A 21,547-nucleotide genomic window follows, 5' to 3' on the forward strand; every position below is an offset into this window, starting at 1 on the left:
AATAATTTGTCTTAAGCATTACAAAGAAAAGATCAGGATATTGTAAATGCCATGAATTTAGTCCGAATTTGTAGAGAAATATTGCAAACATTGAAGAAGTCTGGTTGGGATTCATTGCTAGATTAAGTTTCTACTTTTTATGATAAACATGATGATACGCGACAACTCAAACGTATTGGACTACTCGAGCCACAAGCCACTTGAATCCAATCATATAGATGGTTCAATCTGAAAGGCTAAGACTTAGATGGATTACCTTTGCAGTCGATTATCTTGAGCAGACGGTATTTTTTCCGCAGGGGGGAGGGGTTTGCACACGGCAAGGGGTGAGAAAACTCTCTAGTTTTATTCAATCAACATTCAAAAGATGATCAAAACATGAAGGGGTAGGCCCATGGCCAAGGAAATAACAAAATTAAAAAAGAAAATAAAAATGATAAATTCATAAAATGTAAAGAACTTGCTTAAAAGTAAATTTAAATTGATAAACTAAAAAAAATATATCAAAATAAAATCAAACTCTTTCCTCAAATGCTCTTGGAACAAATTAGGGAAATAGATTCTTAAATTGTTCCAAGAATGCAACTCTTGTTGGCACCAAAAGGAGGCGTCAAAGGGGTGGCGGCATCAAGTGGTGGGGGTGCCCATGGGGGCTGTGGCATGCGCGCAAGGAAGCTGGCGCTTGGGGGAGGCGCGCACGCATGGGCAGGATGTTGACGTGCAGGCATGGGCGATAGGGGCGTGTGCGTGGGCGTTGGGCGTTGATGGGCGTGCGGCAAGGCAAGGCGCGCGAGGGCTCTGGCGGGCATGCAGGAGCGCAGGCGCTAGCGGGGTGAGGCATGCACGGACAAGGTAGGGGGCGTACGGCGTGGGCGGCTGGGTGTTGGTACGGTTTAGAACCCTTTGTGCAAATGTACACAACCGTTGTAGCAAGTGATAAAAAGATCGGATCCACAGAGATTGATAACTAAACATTCTAATAATTACTTAAGAAAATCAAACGAATTAACAAAAATGTTTTAGATAAGAAAAACTAAAGGAACTCAAACAAAATAGTGCATACATGATTTACTGATTAAAAACAAAGTAGAAACAAGTAAAACCAAATAGATTAAAGAAAAATATGCAAACAAGAGGTTAACTACTGATATTTAAAAGGGCAAGGGGGAAGATGATTCATGACTTTTTCTGGGCTACTCTAACGATGTTGCAGCATTAACGAAGTTGATATACTGGCCAAACATACAAGTAATCTTCCCAGATTTTCAGATTTTCTGCTATTCATGTCTTTTAACAAACTTGACAGCATATATACTCAATTTATAACCTTGCTAGGTGAGCGTTACTCCTAAGTACCCACACTCTAAACTCAAGTAGATCTAGCACGAGTTGAAGCCAAACACTTTCTTTCTAAGAGTTAATAAGAAGATATTCTAATATGTTGGCCAAACACATTGCAAATGTAGGGATGTTAGTGAATTTGAAACATTATTTGCACAAAATCAGTGTAGATTGGGTGTTAGTAAGATTATCCTTAACTAATTATATATGAAATACTTGCACAAATAACTCTCTTTTGGAGAGTTATCACACCCCCAAACTTGAACTATTGCTTGGCCCCAAGCAATGCTACTCCCGACTCTACACTCCCTGGAATGGAAAAACCATGCATGTTAACAACTTCACCAAATGCCTATGATCCATTACTGTGGCTAAGAGTTTCTCAATCTACTTCAGCATCAAACCAGAAAGGAATCAAACAACTCTTGCACTAAGATTAAGGTGCTTTATTCATATTTTACCATTTCATTCCACCCTCACTCTTGGCAACCTTTGAAAAGTCCCCCCAACTTCTTTTCTCAAACTGATTTCCACTCTCATACTTTTGCTAACTTGCTACTGACTTTAGCTAACAGCCATGGGCTACTAGCCATTCCTGACCCTATAGCTCTTTTGAAAAAAAAAAATTCTTTCCTTTTTTTTTCTTTTGTTTTTTTTGTTTTTTTGTTTTTTTTTTTTATAGATAGAGCTGAATTACAAGGCCAAAAATTTAGCATAGTTTTACAAATGATTGTACTGCGAAGGGAATTATAAGAATGAATGCAACATTAAAATGAAAGCCCCTCACCCCCAAACTTAAAATGAAGCATTGTCCTCAATGCTTAATTAATGACTTTGAAAAAGTAAGGACAATGCATCCCGAAACTTAGAGTGAAGATAGGATAGGAGAAAATGGTATATGGGTAGCAACCTATTTTAGTTGGTTCTAAAGGGGTGAATCCTTGCTACTTTTTTTAAAGTCATTAGCTTGCTGGCAAGTTGGAAAGGGATACTCAGCCCTTGAAATTCTGCTAAGGTTAAATTTCTAGGGCAGCAATGGGATACTAGGAAAATTAAGCTATCCTATGCTACAAGCACCCTTAGAAAAAGGGCAAGATTGTATCTTTCCTTTCTAACTATAGCAAGAGTAGAAATCCTGTAAATTTCCACAGACCAGACATCAAAGGCAAAAGCTTATAATCAATCAGCATGCATTATCAGACCATTCTACACTGGACCTCTCATTTTCAACCTTGCTTTTCATTTTCCTTTCTTTTCATGGAATGACGCTGAGTGCAGCTAAGAAACAAAAGCAAACTACCCTAGGAATTGAAAAACTAATAGTTACTAGAAATTAAACACTAATCTAAAACATGCAAGCAAATATAAAAAAGGCAGAAAATAAATCAGCATGAAATATAAAATGTCAGGCAGGGAAAACCAACTCCCCTCAGTCAATCTTCTTCTTCTTCATCATTGGAGTCGCCCGTGGGCTGAGATGCTCCATCATCGACAGTGTCCCCTACATGTTCGTAGGCTATGGTAAGTTCTTTCTCCAAGTGATCCAACAAGGTCTCCTTTTGAATTTTCTTACTCAGCAAGTCATCTGCAAGTCTTAAGAGAGAACATTCTTCTATATCAACAAAGAATTTAACAGAATTAAAAACAGAAAATGTAACATGTTGATTGTTCACTCTCATGGTAAGCTCCCCATTATGCACATCTATTAGCACTCTACCAGTGGATAGAAAAGGCGTCCCTAAAATTATTGGGATCTCGTTGTCTGCTTCATAATCGAGGATGATGAAGTCAGCTGGGAAAATTAACTTGTCCACTTGCACTAACACATCTTCGATCTTGTGAGGTTAGTAGGGCAGGGACGTGCGCTGTAGGGGGTACGCTGGGAGGTTTGCACGGCATGATGGCGTGCGCAGTAGGGGCATCCGCACACGGTGGCGTTCGTCTGTACGTGCGTGTGGGTGGCCTCTCGATGGGCTTGTCCTTGATGGGAGGCCACTCGCTTGGCTTCTCTTCCCTTTCATGCTTCCTCTTATTTGTTGATGGGTCCGATGAAGTTTCCTTCGTTTGGTGGGTCTTTCTTCAAGTCTCTCTTCATGGTTGGTGTATGTGGCATCTTGGAGCATTAGGTCAATTATGATCGCATCACATGATATTCAAATTCTTAAGATGGATGATATGTTTTTTTTTCGAGGGCGACGAAGACAAAAAATCTCAACGAATTACAAATATGCATCATTATTGCGTTGAAGTTTTTTATACATGCATTGACTTGCAGTTTTAAGAATTGCGTAACCATTTTACTGCAACAAGTACTGAGTGCTTGATGATCAACTTAAAAATTATATTATTGATGTGCACTCGAATACTGAGTTTGGTGAAGTGATCTTACAGTAAAAATAGTCATGACAAATAGAGATAAGAGATAAGGTATATCCAAATGATAGTCTCATCGCATATATTGAGAAATATTTATTTGATATGTTAGATAATAAATCGATTTCAAAATATGAAAAGTCATAGAGGACAATTGTAACGTTATTCAATTAGTTCATTTATCAACCTATTAACAATCGTTCGATTATTTTATTAAATATTTGTGTATTGTACCATCTGAATAAAATTCCTGGATTCTCCGCTAGATAAACTGATATATTTTGTTGGTGTCTTAATGGATTCTATCATGTGCAAATGCATTGACAAATGATGGAACATTCATCATTGTGCTGTGGAAGCTAAATGTGCTTGATAACTGGAATGTTGTAGCACTACGATTCACCATATCATATATGAATTCGGAGACAAATAAGAACTGCTTACAGCAAAAATCCTTGGTGGTGTACATGGAGGGCTATAAATAGAGAGTTGTTTGAAAGAAATCCTAGAGACACTCTGTGGATGTTGTCTAGATAGGGGTGAGCAAAAGGTTTTAAAAAACAACCCCAAAGAGCAGTGATGCTTCTCAAAAACTGAAAATAAGACAGTTGCATTATCAAAAAAACCCGTTTCAAGAATTAGCAACCTCTCTCGTGTTGCTCTATGAAACAATATCAATAGGACATCAACCTAATATCCTCATTACTCTCAAAATCGAACATATAAACAGTATACAAATTATTATATGAATATTACCCCTCAAGTTTACAAATTTAATTAACTAATGTCCAAAAATGTTTTCAATGTTTTCTCGTCAGCAAATTGATGATAACAACATGATTGCACCAAATGAGAATAATTCTATAAATAAAAATCTTCACACTAAAATGACCAATAAACAAGATCCATAAGCTTTTGCCATCTGCCACTATCAATATTTTCTGGCCCAAAAAGACAGTATAAAAGAAGGGGGGTAATAAGTTAACCAAAAATATCATCCCAAGCAAAAATTCCAAAAACAAAGTTCCAACTCAAAACGTTCAACTAAAAGGCCAAAGAACCCGATTTGCCCAACCACATGCTCAACTCGATTATAAAAACCTGGAAAAGCTTAACGCTTCTTGGAGACACCAACGGTTTTCCCTCGGCGACCAGTGGTCTTGGTGTGCTGACCACGGACTCGGAGACCCCAGTAATGCCTCAGACCTCGGTGATTCCTGCATTCAATGTATCAATGTTCGTTATTCACCCCCGAAGATTAGTGGGGTGGACCACTTGAATACGGATTCAAGTTGATAATAGATTAGTTGCAGAAAATTATAAGGCAATACCTTATCAGTGGAAGCATTACAGTTCAGACATTATAAAAGTATTTCAACTACAGGACCATGCATGTTGAATATGACACCAGCAGATTAAAGGACTGCTTTGGTGCATTTAAAAACTATATCTAAAAAACAGTTTGGAAAGATATGTTATTTTCTTGCGATTTCATTTATTTCAGTCCTACATATATTTAGAACAATACAACACAATTAGATCAAACTATACTTAAAAATAATTAATTTTTTGTAGTACAACACGTGGAGGTAGGGATTCGAACTTATGGCTTTTTATCGGAGATGGGTGTCTTAAAATAATTAATTATTACATATCAATAATAGAACACATAAAACAGCAAAATATTCTTTATTTTTCGGCTTTGAAAACTGATTCTAAAATTTACCGTGTCAAACAAGTTTCATACTCAGAAACATAAAACTAACATAAGTTTTATACTCAGAAACAGAAAACTAACATAAGTTCCAAATGGACGGACGACTGTAGAAACACTTTAACCAAAAAACTGTGCATGTTGATATGATATCAAAAACAGAAGTTACCTGATCTTCTTCAACCGTTCCAAATCATCTCTCAACTTCATGTCCAATGCATTTGAAACCACTTGAGAATATTTCCCGTCCTTGTAGTCCTTTTGCCGATTCAAAAACCAGTCAGGAATTTTAAATTGACGTGGATTGGCAACAACCACCATGAGATTGTCCAACTCAGCAGCAGTCAATTCACCAGCCCTGGCAGTAACAACAACAAATGAGAACGAAGGTGTAAATTTGATAATCCACCTTCAGTTTTTCCTTTCTTCTAAATTGTAACATCCTCTAGGGTTATAAAGGGAACAATAATTCAAAAGAAAATTCATTTATGGTCATTAAACATACAACAAAAGAATAAATATAAACATTTACTGAGTTTAAAACTGTTGGTTTATTTGTGGATATTAGTTGTAATTAGTTGTAAATATTAAATTCTTATTTACATTCCTTTTATGTATTGTGCCTTTCTCCTATATAAGAAGGTTGTGTATTTCTCACTTGAGATATATTATTGGAATACAAGTATTTTATTCCATCTAAATCAAGTAAAACACTAATAAAAACACCAACAATGAACTATTGTAACTACTGAAGCAAGCTACAAATATAAGTTAATTGCTCCTGCCTTACTTCTGACGAGATATTCCAAATACCAACTACACTTGAGCAGCTGTTCATCACTTATACCGAAGAAAAATAAGTTAATTTTAGCACAGAAGGAATTGTCAGTTTAAATAATCAAAGGGAAAAAATAAAATTGCAGCCATCTGTATACATCAAACCAAATAAGCACGAGGAACATATGGCGTCAAGCCATATCCAATGGGAAAAAAGAAGATGCAGCAGATAATTCCAGTAACCAAGAATCTCCTTGCAGTTCGTACTTATTCTCAAATAACTCAAATGAGAATTGTAGTCTTTCTTTTTTCCTTAGCTAGACCTGGTTGTCAGAAAAGTTTTCTAATATTTTGAAATCCTTGCCTGGTAAATATTACTCTAATTGAAGGCTCGTGGATTAGAAGTCCTCTACTCCACATTTTGTTTGGCTTTTTCTTGTTTTCCAACATAATCCTACATCACATTTTCAGATTCCAGCTGCAAACATGAACCAAGAAACCAACTTCTTTAAAAATCCTAAATCATATAACAATTAACCTATCACATATCCCTATTTACATGATGCTATGTTTTGTCATACATCATCTCATATCTTGTCATGTAGTGCCTGACCTCATCATTCAGAAGAATATCATCATGCGTATGTCGGCAGTATGATTGTTCCAACAACAATCAACTCCTTCAAAGATCCCATATCTTTCAAAGATTTAATCAATAGCCATACCCCTAATAAACTAAACTTATTGTTTCCCAAATATCTCAGAACTTGAGTTTTTTATGTAAAACTTGAAGCTTACTTATCTGCACATATAATTAGTAACAACCAACAACACAGAGCCAAAATATCATCCATTTTAATGCGGAAAAAGGAACAGACCAACGTGACTAGCAGCCCACATCATTACCGACATAAGAATCAACCAAAGTAGAACTAGAACGCGTCCTTTTTAACATCAATAATTCTCGAATCTTTCTATGGAAGTACATACAGGACAAATGGAAAAGAAGGGCATAAAATACCTCTTGTTCATGTCGACATCGGCCTTCTTGCAAACGATATTAGCGAAACGCCTTCCAATACCTTTGATTGAAGTAAGAGCAAACATAATCTTCTGCTTCCCATCCACGTTCGTGTTCAGCACACGCAGAATGTGCTGAAATTCCTCGTTCGCTACCAGCGACTAGATAAAGAACCAGAGAAACAAACACAATCAACCATTTTGGGGAAAATACAAAACCCTGACGAATAATTTGGTATATTCAAGAACAACGCAGAAGAAGAACAAGCGGAAACAACAAAGAAGAAACTGCAGTTACCATGGCGGATGAAGATGGAAGGACTTCGTAGAATTCGCGCAGGCAGCAAATGGCAGGGAAAAAAAATCAGGGGAGATCTTCGAGTGGAGACTGGGAGAGGATTTTATATTTTGCCTTTAAAGCCCTCTAGGGTTCCGCCTCGACCAGATTGACCAATATACCCTTGCTAAATTCTCGTAATTTCGATTATATTCAAAACAAAATTACCATTTTTCTTTTTGTCAGTAAAAACAAAATATTATGTCCCTAAATTCGAAGATAAGTTTTTATTTTGATCACTAAATTTTAAAAACTAACCATTTGATCCTGTCTTATATCCGCATTTTATTAGTGACACATACGGGAGTTTGACTCCACATCTCAAGAACCAAACTGTCCTTTTTAAAATTTAGGAACCAAAGAGAAATTTTTTTTTCTTTTTTCTTTTTGGTTCAACCATGACATTTGAGACGATAATATGTGTCTTATCAATTAAGCTACGTTTTGGTTACAAAAAGTATGTTGCAGGTAATTTATATACATATGTTTTTTTTATTTTATGTATTAAAAATGTTATAAAATATTATTAAAAAAATGCTAAATACCATCTTTTGTTAGCCAATACTCAATTTGGTTTCAATCTTTTGAAAATTTCAACTTTATCATTAATGTACTAAAAATTCCCAAATAGGTCGAATTTGTTAAAATTTGTTAATATTGTCCGCTTTGGGCATAACTCTCACGGCTGTACATTTGGTTTCATCCAAAAAAATCGTAATTGTTCTCATCTTTATATCATGGATCACTCTCTTCCCTAATCAATGTAAGACTTTGTTTGCACTTCTTACAAACCCAATAATCCTCCACTCGAACATGGTGTCACTTGTATCTTGCCTCGAATAGTCATGCACTCATCTACTCCCGACCGACAACGAGAGCATGCTTCTATCCAGAACGTCCAGATAGAGCACTTACTACACGGACTATATTGTGAGAGCATCTTGTCATTCTATCTCATTCTCAATCCCCTCCCCTCGAACAAAGATACCACATTCTTCCTATCAGTCTACCCGACTGTGATAGGCTTCCTATCAATCTACCCTAACTTGGTAGGGCATGTCTTGATTGTCACCTGAGCACAGAGTATGTCTTTGCTCGTCATCTCAAGCACTTTTTGTTTGATTTGGAGATTCATCTATAAGTTCTATAATGACTATTAGACTTACCAATCACTCTTGTTTGACCCTTGAGGATTCCTCCCACACAGCTAGGTTTTCTAATGACTCTAATATCACTCGTTAAGGATAATGGTACCCTCGTACCCACAAGTATCTCTATAATAGTATGATATTGTCCGCTTTGGGCATAATCCTCACGTTGCTTTTGGTTTCACCAAAAAAATCTCATACCGATAATTGTCCTCATCTACATGGATACTCTCTTTCTTAGCTAATGTGGGACTTTATTTGCACTCTTTACGACTCAATACTATTTTGCCTTAGATCATTCATCTTTTCCATATTATCTAGCTTTCAATCTAGACCTTCTAAAGCTTCATGTTTATTTCTTAGAACAAACAAATCAGTTATCCTAGATATGAAAACTTTATGACTATTTGACAACTTTTGATAGGAAATATTAGTTTGCAATAGGATATTTTGTACAACTTCGAATATCATTTCTAATGTCTGTAGGAACATCAAGGTCAAAGACAATAAGTAAAATATTTAGAATAGTTGGAGAAGTAGGAATAATAGAGAGATTAAAGAAACATTGCAGCAATTTTTAATTTCGTTTATCAAAGGCTTAGATTGACCCGGGTCAACTATATGGTCTTGGTATGTTCATTCTATTAAATTTTCTTTATAGTATAAAACTTTTACTTAGAAACTAGTAGAATAATTTTTGTAGTATTTCTCTACACGAATGAGAATTTCTCCATTGCGTATTGAAGGACTAGTAAAACTAAGATAAATAAGAGGAGCAAAATTGTCCCAAAAATTATTTCAAATTTGGTTTCTTTCTCTAGAGAATTTTAGGTAAAATATGACTAATTTTCAAGAAAGTCACATCCATATTCACTAAAAGTCTATTTTTTATTGGCTTGAAGATTAAAAAATTTATATCCTTTTTTACTTGGAGAATAACCCAGCTACATTTAACAGCTCTATAATCAAGTTTTTACTGAAATCGACTAGGTATATGTAGACGTAAATGGTAACCAAAAACTTTGAGAGATAAATCAGAATATATACATGATGCTGGAAAAACATATTTAAAGCACTCAATTGGAGTTTTGAAATTCAAAACTTTACTAGGCATTACTCTTGTTTATTGGTAGACAACCATAAGAATATATTTCTCCACATTGCCATACATATTTTGGAACATGCATGGAAAAATTATAGCATGTGCTACTTCAAGTAAATGTCTATTTTTTCTTTAAGCAATCTCATTCTATTGAGGAGTATTCCGACAAGTAAACTAATGAACAATACATTTTCGTTAAAAAAAAACACCAAAAAATTGATTGAAATACTCGGTTCCATTATTAGAGTGTAAAATGCAAGTTTTGATTTGAAACTGATTTTCAATTATACATTATATATTTTTGTCATTAAATAAACCCGAGAGATAGACGAGCATGATTGCCATAACAAACCATCTTTTTCATTATGAGTATCAATTTTATAGGCATCCCAGACATCACTCTGTCTTAGATAAAACAATTTGGAAGCTTTGTAAGGTTTACAAGAATATGTGGAACAATATATATATATATTTTTTTTTTACCAAAATAATGCAACCCTCAGAACAATCATTGACTTAAATAAATTTAGAAATAAATATTTTAGAAAAAAAAATTGGGCTGTCCTAGCCTAAGATGCAAAAGCATAATATATATATTCACAAATAAAACTAATACTACTTAGATCTTGAGTTATTTTATTACTAAAAGATATCATGTTAAGGATGAATAAACCAACCACTCAACCCAAAAGTTTAAACGGATGAGTTGGGTAAATTTAATTAATATATATGGATTCTAACAAATCAACCATATGCCAAACCATGCGAATGGTGATCGACCACTCGAAGAATCACGAACAAAGGGCGAACAAGGAACCATGAGACCACTTGTAAAGACACTTGAAAAACAACGAAGGGAAGTTCATAAATGACTGGCAAAGAAAATGATAGAGAAAACTGCAAACAGAGGCGTGAAGTAAGTAAACACAGACGATCAACTGACAATGTAAACAAACACCTACAAACGAATAGAGGTGGGCATACGAAAAAAAATGCACCAATCCAACCAAAGACTCGATAGTGAGTGGCGAATAGACTCGAACAACTATGTAATTGAAGGGATGTGATTCCCGGAGCGGAAGCGGATTTTCGTTGCTGTTTTTCGAGATACAAAATCGAATTTCAAAGAGGAAAAATATAGAGGAAATTTTACCTTTGAAGAACGTTTCTTCAACGAGTTTCCCTCGAACACCACCACTATGTCTTCCTCGCTATCTTCTTGGGTCTCAGGATCGTGCTGGTGGGAGCAATCCTTTGGAACGACAGGGAGAGATTGAGAGAGTTCTTTGATTGAGAGAAAACTGGGAGAGTTCTTGCTATGTTTTGTATACTGTCTTTTTTGCAAAACTGCAAAGAAAACAAAAAGTGACGCGGGGGAAAGGGGCAACCAACATAGGGGGCTAGCTTGCTTCCACTGGTGGCGGGGCGAAGGGTCCAAAGGACACGTAGCCGGGGGCGAGTCAAAAAATCCAATAGTTCTCTTTTCCTTCTTGTTCATCAATCGGAAATCAAGACAAACCGGGCACTACGGTGAGACGTGAAAACACCCGATCCCATTCCGACCTCGATATGTGGAATCGTCTTGCGCCATATGTACTGAGATTGTTCGGGAGACATGGTCCAAGCCCGGTGAAGAAAGAAATGCAAATTCAAAAGAGCTCGTGAGCTAATGGTGCCTGAAAGTGCCGTAACGTAAGTAACTTAGTGCTCTCCCTTTAATTGGCCGTTCTGTCATTGTCTGATTTTTTGTTGTCTGATCACAAAAAAAATGAAATGAATGTAACCAGAAAAAATCTTTTCTTTATTTGGGCTTGATCTTTATTTTTCGTCTATTTTGAACTCCCCACGTCACACTAACCTCCCACTCCCTAATTAAAATATAAAATTAATTTATTAATTAATCATATTAATTAATAAATAATTATTAATTATTAATCCAATTAATAAGTAATATATATATATATATATATATAAATCAAATAAATAATTAACACTTAATTATTTATCATAAAAATAGAATCATATTCTATAACATTTCTCTCGTATAACTTATAATTCTAATGTACATCTTATGCACATTATTTTTGACCTATAGTTTTAACATGAATCTTATTCATATTAATTTTATTTGAATCTCATTCAAATAATTTCTCTCATAATATATAGTTTTAATTTATAATTAACTATATATATTATAATGTATCAATATACATATAATCCCTTAAGTAATTTGAACATTTCAAATTCTTCCAAAACCTTGATCTTCGTTGTACCCGTTATGAGCTAGCAAGGGGACCTAATGGACCTACAGATCAGAAGCTCCAACGATGCGAGATTAATCGGTCAAACTCATTGACCGAGTTAATCAAGATTCGTTAACTACGGGTCATTCCACTAAAGACCCGCAGTTGCACTCTTCACACTGCAGAACGTTTTCGTGTTCACGGATATACGATCATAAATGACGAGTCAATCCTTCACGAGTGTTCGTAACTCAAGTTAGGTCAAATTATCGTTTTACCCCTGAGTTACATCTTACTCCTTAAACACCACTGCTCCTCTAATGAACAACCCGGTTATGGTTCAACCAATAACCGGAAGTCCCTCTCAGCCAATGAGAGGGTGTGGCCCCTTGTTCAAGTCCCGGAGTCAGCATTTAAGGGAATACTCATCTACTCCCCTAAAGTCGGGGAGGAGTGAATTCCATCTTGTGAAGTTATGTTCCCAGCTCCCCACTTGGTCTTGTCCCCAAAATGGTAGGAATGTTGAGTCGGCGACTCGGGCCACTCTCACCCATACAGATCAAAGAACGAGCCCTCACGGGCAGGAGTCCATAACTCACTCAGGATTGAGAATGAGTTGCCTGGTCATCCTAAGAAATGACAATCTATTAGTTAACGGTGTTACAACTAAAGATTGCCTATTTCGCGGTCCGGTCTTATACAAACTCATTGTATAGGATACCCCCACTCGCATGTCTCCACATGAACGACCTGGATCGAGTCGTCTGTAACCTTTACAGAGCGGGCCGTATCCATAGTGTTGCCAGGATGAGGTACCCAGCCTTATCCATATACTATAGACCCTTTAGGTTATGCACGGGACATTATCCATTCATATATCAGAGGTACATCAAATATATACCCCGTATATCAACTATATACCCAGTATATATACTGTCCCGATTACATCACAAATAACCTTGGATGTTTAGTTTATTGGATTTTGGATAATGCAAAGCTATGATTCAACAACAAATTTATTGAATAAAACTTTATTAAATAGACATTTGTTTTTACAAAAATACAAACTACGAGTTTAGGGCAACACACCCAACAGTAACGACATGCACACGAAAGCACCTTCCAGAAGTAGAATGCGTCGTTTGAGGACGATGTCTAAGGTTCTAGTGGCGGAGGTAGTTGAGTTCATGACAGGTAGGGTTTTAAAGAAACTCTAAATTTTTAGGAGCTAAGATTTTCTAACTCTAATTATACTATCTCATATTTGAGAGAATAAAAACATTATTCTATATTCAAAATATGTGCAACTAGGTCTACCTTGTATAGGAGAAGTAACTAAAGAAAAAATAAAGATAAAGACCAAATATTAACCACTAATATTTACACATAAGTATTTATAAATATTAAAAATTCCTACCAATTTTCATTGATCATCGCCTCCTTGGAGGAAAAAAACACTTTGCTTGATATTAGTTTGGATTGAACAATTTCTAGACTAGGTTGAATTTAGATTAAATTACAAGTTTGGTCCTAAATTTTGAAAGTTGTCTAATAAAAAAAAGAATCTAATAGATCCATAAACTTTCAATTTTTTATCTAGGTCCCTCAACTTTAAAAAGTGTTTAATAAGTGACTAAAATTCTAATGACGTCCAATAGGTTCCTCAACTTTAAAAATAATATAAAGTGTAAATTTAGAAACCTATTAGATATAAAGTAAAAGAATTTAGGAACTTCTTAAACACAACCTAACATTAAAAGTTTGAACTAAAACCACCATACTAGAAAAGTGAGCATTAACAACCTCTAGCTACTTTATTGGGTTAAAGAGAATAGTGAAACCTATCATAGGCTAGCGACGTGTTTTCCAATAATGAAAAATGTGGTTGGGACCTCCCGACCCATTGTTGTCTTCTCTTCTCTCCAATTAGGATCAACTTTCCACAAATAATATCTTCGTGGATGTATTTGACCATAGACAACTTAAACCCATTTTATATCATTTTATTTTCAGTTTTACGTCGATGTTGCTTGTAAACCCTCAATTTCTCGAACGGGGATTGGAGTGATTGGCCAGAACGATCGGAGGGGAGATCTTGGCTGTTATGAAGAAGTGCTTTGATGTGTATTACGAACCTTTATCTGCAGAGCTTCTGGCTATCCGTGAAAGCCTGCGATTAACGACTCGTTTGAATCTTTTTTTTTCGATCTGATCTTGAGGAAGAGTCTGACGCTTCTAGAGCCTGGAATCTGGGTTGAAGACATTGATAATTTGTTGAAGGCCTTCTCCTAAGTCTGATTTCTGCATGTTTTGAGGACAGGAAATCAAACTGCTCACAGAATCGCCTCTGCTACTTTTTCTTCGGAGGTTAATTATCTTTGGGTCAGTGATTTTCCTAACTGGATCTTGAACGAGACCAATCGTGATAGTTGTAATCGGACTGGCCATAATGGCCCTCTTTGGTTTGAATAAATACTTCTTTTTCTCAAAAAAAAAAAAAAAAATCATGCATACTTTCAACTTCTTCGGTATATTTTTCACAATTTTTACAAATACATTTAAATTCTTAGTTAAACTAAAAAAAATACACTTCTAAAAACTACTTTTTAAAAGTGGATAATAAAGCAAAGAAACACATAGGTGAAAGTAGTGTTTAAAAGCTAAAATTTAAAAAACAGAAAACGAAACATAAAATAGTTATCAATTGAAGCCTTATTAAATTAAAGGCCGAAACCTACTTTCTTTTCTGACAAAATCAACCAAGCCTAACCGGTCCTGGCTAGTTGAACTCAAGCACTTGCTTCTTCATCACCATAGAAGCAGAACCAAAGCGAGCAAGGCCCACTCCTTAGTTGCTGCCTTGTCGATTTTTTCCAATCTTTTAGTTTCCGTACCCTAAAACAAAGAATAATTAGATGAATTGGATTTCCTTCTTGAATCCAAGGGACTTCCTTTTCGGCAAGTCCGTTTCTTTTAGCGAGAGGAGATTCCTCACTTCATTCAAATGTTATTTGAACAGTTTCAAGATAACAAAACTGTCCCCTTTGGAACTAGAGAGATCCTAGTCTTCTAATAGCAACAAAGACAACCTGCAAAGAAATTTTTTTCTTTTTTTTTTAACAAGAAAAAAACTTTTCATTGAGATATGAAAAGGAACATACAAATATAAATTATTACATTACACAGTACAGAATTGGAGGTAAAATAAATTTACATTAGACAGAAGCTTGTCTATGTTAGTTCCAGACAACATATACTTGAGTTGATGCTATAAAAGTACATGAGAAAAATAAAACTATCAAACACCTACAAATAATTGAACACATCATCATAAGCCCTCTAGAACCTACGACATATCTAACTGTCTTGACTATACACAACCATCTTGGTAAGAGGGTATGCATACAGAGCCAAACAAGGAATTATTGGGCAGTAATCTATGGAATCAGATTAGGAACACAACACAAATCGTCTCCGAAAATTCGTATGCTTCAAAAGTTGTTACTTCTGAAGCGACTTGGCTGAAGAATTAACTTACAAACCTAGACTTATGCTGACGTCATAGGGAAATAGAGCAGCCTAATTCCTTGGCAGCAGCATGAAGAAACTGAGTGGACAGGCCAGTTGCGAGTCGACCATGAGCTTCCCATCCCAAGCACTTCTCGATATCTGCTTTCCAATCAGTGACACCTGAACTGAAATACTGATAAGAGGGATAGATTCCATTTGTGTTTACCAGTTTCGAACTAGACTTTATTGAGCTGGTGTGCAGAATATCACGAAGAACTGACGTGCTTAAAGCTCGGACATGGGCGCTTGGATGAGAAAGGCATCGAACGGTAGCTGGTAAACGACACTGCAAACACAAACACAGACATCAGAAAACATAGACATTAGGAACAGGAGACTATTTTTGCTTTTTTTTATTTCTTTCAAGAATATTACAATGAAAATCAAAGCCATCTCTTCTAAGTGCTAGTAAGCATTATCTTGCTGGTATTATTTATTTCAACAAATCAACTTGCAATGGGTTCTTATGAAGGATCCAAGAAGTGATTCAGCTTCTCTATGGACATATTTTGACCACTCCTGCTTACTTATATTATGCGTTTAATGCAGTCAAGTCTAAAAGTCAAATAATCTTCGAAGATAAGCGTAAAATTTAGCTTGCGCGTTTTGTTGTGGTGATATGTGTACACGCATTTACTTCCTCTTTGTAAGCAATCATGTATTTTCAATGACCCTTTGGGAACTGTATTATTCCCTTTTTATTAATTAATAAAAAATTTATATCTTGTTAAAAAAAGAATATTACAATTCAAGTAAAGAGGTTTTTGTTCAAAAAAATAAAAATAAAAATAATAAATAAAGAGGTTGAATATTTGAATATTTGAACGTTTGAATCTTTATTATACCTGACCAAGTAGAAGTTGCTCAGGTGGGCAACAATTTTTGCTTTTGTTGAAAAGTAGTTATGTACATTAACAAATTGCACTACTAGAGATTACTTTGTGTTCAGCAATAAGGTGTATTACCTTTAAGAGATTCGAAAGGCCATCAGCAATGGACAGTCCAGATTCTCCCCAGTCCAGTACAGGCTGAACTGCTCTAGCAGTTGCTTCCAATAGCTGCGGTTTCATAGGAAGTAATGAGAATATTGACTTATGATTAATAAGCTTGAAGATAAATAATATTTATCAAGATTATCTATGATAAAATTTATTTTTTCCTTGTGTGACTAAGGAAAGGGAATACAATTCTTTTGATCCAAATTTGAACTGCGTTGTTACCTCCAGCTGTGGCAAAGTACAGGCTTCTCCATCTACAAGCATCCCATCAGTGGCACGCAACAGTAGATCTGACGCACTTGCCAATACGACCAGTGATTCTGGAGTATTGTGATTTCTCATTAGCTCAACTATCAATTTAATGATCCGCTGGTTGATTCTCCACATCTTCTGACCTTGATCGTCATCTTTAGCGATCCACGGTTGAAATTCCCTCTCGGCCTGACAAGCACAGAGGGCCATGGAAATGACTAATTACATGAAGTATATTATCACGTACAGTAAGGCCACAAAACAGAAAATGAGGCCTCATTTCAGAAAACTGGTAGCAACATATCAGAAATAAGCCTTGAATAGTGTCGTTTAATGACCTTTTATTTGGTAAAGATAACAGCATGTAAAAGGAAACATTTTTCATTTGAGTGGATAAAAATATTATGATATATTCAAACATGTAACTTAGTTCTTCTTATATAGGAGAATGACCTACCACAAACAAGGAAAGCAATATTCTACCATAAAGACTAAATATCACAATAAAGACTAAATATTAACGACTAAATTGACAACTAATATTTACACAAATATTGATAAATCCAACACTCCCCCTCAAGTTGGTTTGAAGATGTCGTCCATAGCCATCTTGCTGATTAAATTGTCGAACTGTTTCTTTGGAAGTCCCTTAGTTAAAACATCGACAATTTGCTTTGTTGTCAGAAGATAAGGCATACATATTGCACCTACATCAATCTTCTCTTTAATAAAATGTTTGTCAACCTCGATATGCTTGGTTCGGTCATGTAGCACATGGTTATGAGCTATAGATATGGCAAACTTATTGTCACAATAAATCCGTATAGGTGTCGTCTGAGGAATCTTCAATTCTTCAAGCATTCTTCTAATCCATATACCTTCACAAATTCCATGAGCCAATGCTTTAAACTCTGCTTCAGCACTACTCCTGGCCACTACATTTTGTTTTTTGCTCCTCCATGTAACTAGATTTCCTCCAACAAAGGAACGGTAACCAGAAGTAGATCTTCTATCGATAGTACTTCCCACCCAATCTGCATCAGTATAAACTTCTACTTGGAAGTGTTATTCTTTTCAAATAAAATACCTTTTCCAGGAGTTCCCTTCAAATATCTCAAGATTCTGTAGACAGCTTCAAATGAGTTGGTCCAGGTACATGCATGAATTGACTTACCTTACTTACAACAAATGCAATATCTGGTCGCGTATGTGATAGATAAATTAATCTTCCCACAAGTCTTTGATATTGTTCCATATCTTTTATTTCTTCTGCGTTTGCTGCTTGTAATTTCAAGTTAGGTCCAATAGGAGTTTCTGCAATCCTGCAACCAAACAATCCTGTTTCTTCAAGTAAGTCAAGAACATATTTTCTTTGATTAACGAATATACCTTTCTTCGATCTTGCGAATTCCATCTCTAGAAAACATTTTAATGTTCCCAAGTCCTTGATTTGAAACTCACTTGCCAGATTTTTCTTAAGATCAGTTAGTCCTGCTTCATCATCACCGGTGAGAATAATATCATCTACATAGACAATCAGAATTGAGATTTTATTATTCTCAAAGTGTTTATAAAATATAGTATGGTTAGCTTGACTCTGAAGAAATCCATAACTCGATATGACTTTTCCGAATCATTCAAACCAAGCTCTAGGAGATTGTTTGAGGCCATAGAGAGATTTCTTTAATATGCAGATTTTATTCCATCCGAGTTCCTTTCAAAACCTGGAGCCAAATTCATAAAAACTTCTTCCTCAAGGTTGCCATTAAGAAAAGCATTTTTCACATCAAGCTGGTAGAGAGGCCAATCTGAATTAATTGCAAGAGACAAAAGAACTCTAATAGAGTTAATTTTTGCAACAGGAGCAAACGTTTCCTGATAAGCTATCCCGTAGGTTTGAGTGAAACCTTTAGCTACCAATCTAGCCTTGTATCTCTCGATGCTACCATCTGCATTACATTTTACGGTAAACACCAATTTATATCCCACTTATTTCTTATCTTTTGGCAACTCTACTATCTCCCAAGTACTGTTTTGCTTTAGATCATTCATTTCCTCCATGACAGCTAGTTTCTAATTTGGATCTTCTAAAGCTATAAAACACGGACACGGCAAAAAAGGAGGAGTGTCTGTGTCGGACACGTGTCCGACACGGACACGTCCGGATACGCTCCGGACACGTGTCCGACACGCAATTTAAAGTGTCCGAATATTAAATTTTTTATTTTAATTTCAGACACGTGGGGACACGTTTTGGACACGGGAGGGACACGCCAGATAAAAAAATATTGTTTCCTTAGCCCAATTTTTGGAAGTCCAAGAAGTTTGGCTGAAATCTCAAAAACTTAAACTACAAAAAAAAAAACCCAAAAATGCTACCTAGTGACCCACCCTTCTGTTTGTGTGAGTTAAATTAAATAAGCTCTATTCTTACTCCCTTTTATCCCTAATTTCATATGAATTAAACTGGAGTAGAATATGTTTTACTAAATTAGGATGACAACTTCGACCCAATAATCAAATTCAAATCCTTCTCTAGGATTATTTTAGTGGATTACATTTACTATTTTTATGCTTTTTAGTGGGTACATCTTCAACCCAATAAATTTACTTGACATTTATGTTTTTTAGCGAAGCATATTTAGCATTTTTATGTTAAATTTACCTATATCCTAAAAGAAATAATAAATAAATAACGTATCCCCAGCGTGTCTGTGTCCTAGTTTTTTAGAAGTTGACGTATCGCCGTGTCCTGTCGTGTCCGTGTCCGTGTCCGTGCTTCTTTGTTCTAAAGCTTCATGTATATTCTTTGGAACAAACAAATTAGTTATCCTAGATGTGAAGGCCTTATGACTATTTGATAGTTTTTCATATGAAATGTAGTTCGAAATAGGATATTTGGTACAACTTCGAACGTCTTTTCTAATGGCTATGGGAACATCAAGGTCAGAGACAACAAGTGAATTATTTTGAAAATTTGAAGAAGAGGAATTACCAGACAAAGTTGAAGAGGGAGGATTATCAGACAATTCAATTTCATTTCTCGGAGTCTCAGATTGACTTTGTGAAGGAGTAACTATTTGATCTTGGTTCCTTTGATTGAATTTCCTTCTAGTATAAAACTTTAACTCAGAACTAGGATTCACAGAATCGTTTTGTAGTATTTCTCCCTCTGATTGGATAGTTTCTATACTTGGCATAGAAAGACTAGTAAAATTTGAATAGATAGGACTAGGCAGAAGAACAGAAATATCCCAAAAATGATCTTCCAAATTCATTTTCTCCCCCTGAAGAGAATTTTGGGTAAAATATGGTTGATTTTCTAAAAAAGACACATCCATACTCACAAAAAGTTTTTTGTCCGAGGATCAAAACATTTATAACCATAAAAAAACTGGGAAACAATCAATTCCCTCAAATAACTTTGGAAACAGATATTTTAAATAGAAAAAACTGGGATGTCCTAATCTACGATGCCAAAGCATAATTTGTTCCCTATCAGAAATAGAACTAATACTACTAAGACTCTGAGTTATTTTATTACTAAAGGTACCTTCATCAAAGTAGTAGAGACCATCAAGCATCCTACCGCGGCCAATTATCCTCTCTGAGTTATGATTCTGAAAAATACAATGGAATTCAAAGAAAGTAACACGACAGTTAGAATCTTTAGAAAGTTGGTTGACAGATGAAAGATTACAGGCTAATTGTGCAGCATGGAGGACAGACTGTAACGAAATGGTCTCAGTCAATTTAATGGTTCCTTTTCCTGCAACAGAAGAAAAACTACCATATGCAATTCTAACTTTTTCATTGGAATATGAAGGAAATGTATAATTCAAAGAGATTAGAAGAACTAGTCATATGATCAGAAGCTCCAGAATCTATGATCCATGGAGATGAGTTACTACACGAGAAAACCTTAGAATAAATACCTGTTTGTGTCAAGGATACACATGAATTATTCGAAGCTAAATTGGTGGATAGCAATTTCAAGAGTCGGTAAATTTGCTCTATACTTGAGTCACCATTATTGTCACCGAACATTCTTCTATTATTGTTTCCAGAAATTTGGACCAGTTTAAATGAACAAACTGTTATGACATTTGGTATCCTTTGGTGGATATCCCACATGAAATTCGTGAGGAGGGTTCCAAACCTCCTCGAGACCACAATAAAAGAGTCAAACCAAACCAGAAGCAGACCGAACCAGCAGGACCAACTCACAGCACTGAACCAAACCTCATGAACCGAACCGGTCTAGTGTTTAAAAAAAAACAGAAACACACTTGAATATGAATCTTTTAGGTTTTTTGACTTCTGGATGTTGAGGAGGCGGCGGTTGCCGAGTCCACGAAGAATAGATCTGTGGAGAAGAAGCGGCGTACGCGATGGGTACAGATCGACGGACGGGTGGCAGACAGAAGTGTGCGACTGCGAACGGATGATGAAAGACGACCTAGCGAACGATGGCGGTGGATGAACAGATCGAAAAATCTGTGAATGATGCCGATGGATTATGATTGCGACGGAGAGAACGATTGCGTAGATTGGCGGAGAGGACGATTGCGACGAGCTGGAGATCGATCAACGTCGCGACGTGACGGCAGGTCTGTAAGTGTGACACCGGCGGATTGACGGTGAAGATGGCGGATCGATGGCAACAGCTGTG

General features: G+C 35.9%; 2 protein-coding genes across 8 annotated transcripts in view; both read right to left on the bottom strand.

Annotated features, from left to right (window-relative positions):
* Positions 1 to 4,554: 4,554 nt before the first annotated feature.
* On the bottom strand, positions 4,555 to 7,681 carry RPS18C (S18 ribosomal protein). Its single transcript, XM_022287989.2, has 4 exons — positions 7,524 to 7,681; positions 7,227 to 7,387; positions 5,598 to 5,786; positions 4,555 to 4,931 (listed from the first exon to the last, which is right to left on the bottom strand). Exons 1-4 carry the CDS (start codon positions 7,524 to 7,526, stop codon positions 4,826 to 4,828), a joined length of 459 nt encoding a protein of 152 aa, XP_022143681.1. The 5' UTR covers positions 7,527 to 7,681; the 3' UTR covers positions 4,555 to 4,825.
* Positions 7,682 to 15,248: 7,567 nt separating this feature from the next.
* LOC111013518 (protein GIGANTEA) overlaps positions 15,249 to 21,547 on the bottom strand; it is a 45,013-nt gene continuing 38,714 nt past the window's right edge. For 3 of the 7 annotated variants that reach the window (XM_022287977.2, XM_022287976.2, XM_022287975.2), the window contains exons 13-15: positions 16,846 to 17,064; positions 16,591 to 16,683; positions 15,249 to 15,911 (exon numbers count right to left, since the gene is read on the bottom strand). In XM_022287977.2, coding sequence (XP_022143669.1) covers positions 15,615 to 15,911; positions 16,591 to 16,683; positions 16,846 to 17,064 — 609 coding nt within the window. In that variant the 3' untranslated portion in view covers positions 15,249 to 15,614. Of the gene's footprint in view, positions 15,912 to 16,590; positions 16,684 to 16,845; positions 17,065 to 17,240; positions 18,400 to 20,428; positions 20,496 to 21,547 lie in introns of those variants that run through there. The other 4 variants (XM_088119523.1, XM_088119524.1, XM_088119525.1 and 1 more) reach the window with 4 other exon arrangements.

This window comes from Momordica charantia, assembly GCF_013281855.1.
Source record: "Momordica charantia cultivar OHB3-1 chromosome 11 unlocalized genomic scaffold, Mcharantia_2.0 BLBB01000011.1, whole genome shotgun sequence".
Lineage (NCBI taxonomy): Eukaryota > Viridiplantae > Streptophyta > Magnoliopsida > Cucurbitales > Cucurbitaceae > Momordica > Momordica charantia.

Bases quoted from the DNA above. Each gene is read 5' to 3' on its own strand.
- RPS18C (XM_022287989.2), bottom strand. The intron at 5,787-7,226 runs GTATTTTATGCC...TGTTACTGCCAG, and splicing joins GATGTCGACATGAACAAGAG to GGCTGGTGAATTGACTGCTG. The intron at 4,932-5,597 runs GTAACTTCTGTT...CATTGAATGCAG, and splicing joins GAACGGTTGAAGAAGATCAG to GAATCACCGAGGTCTGAGGC.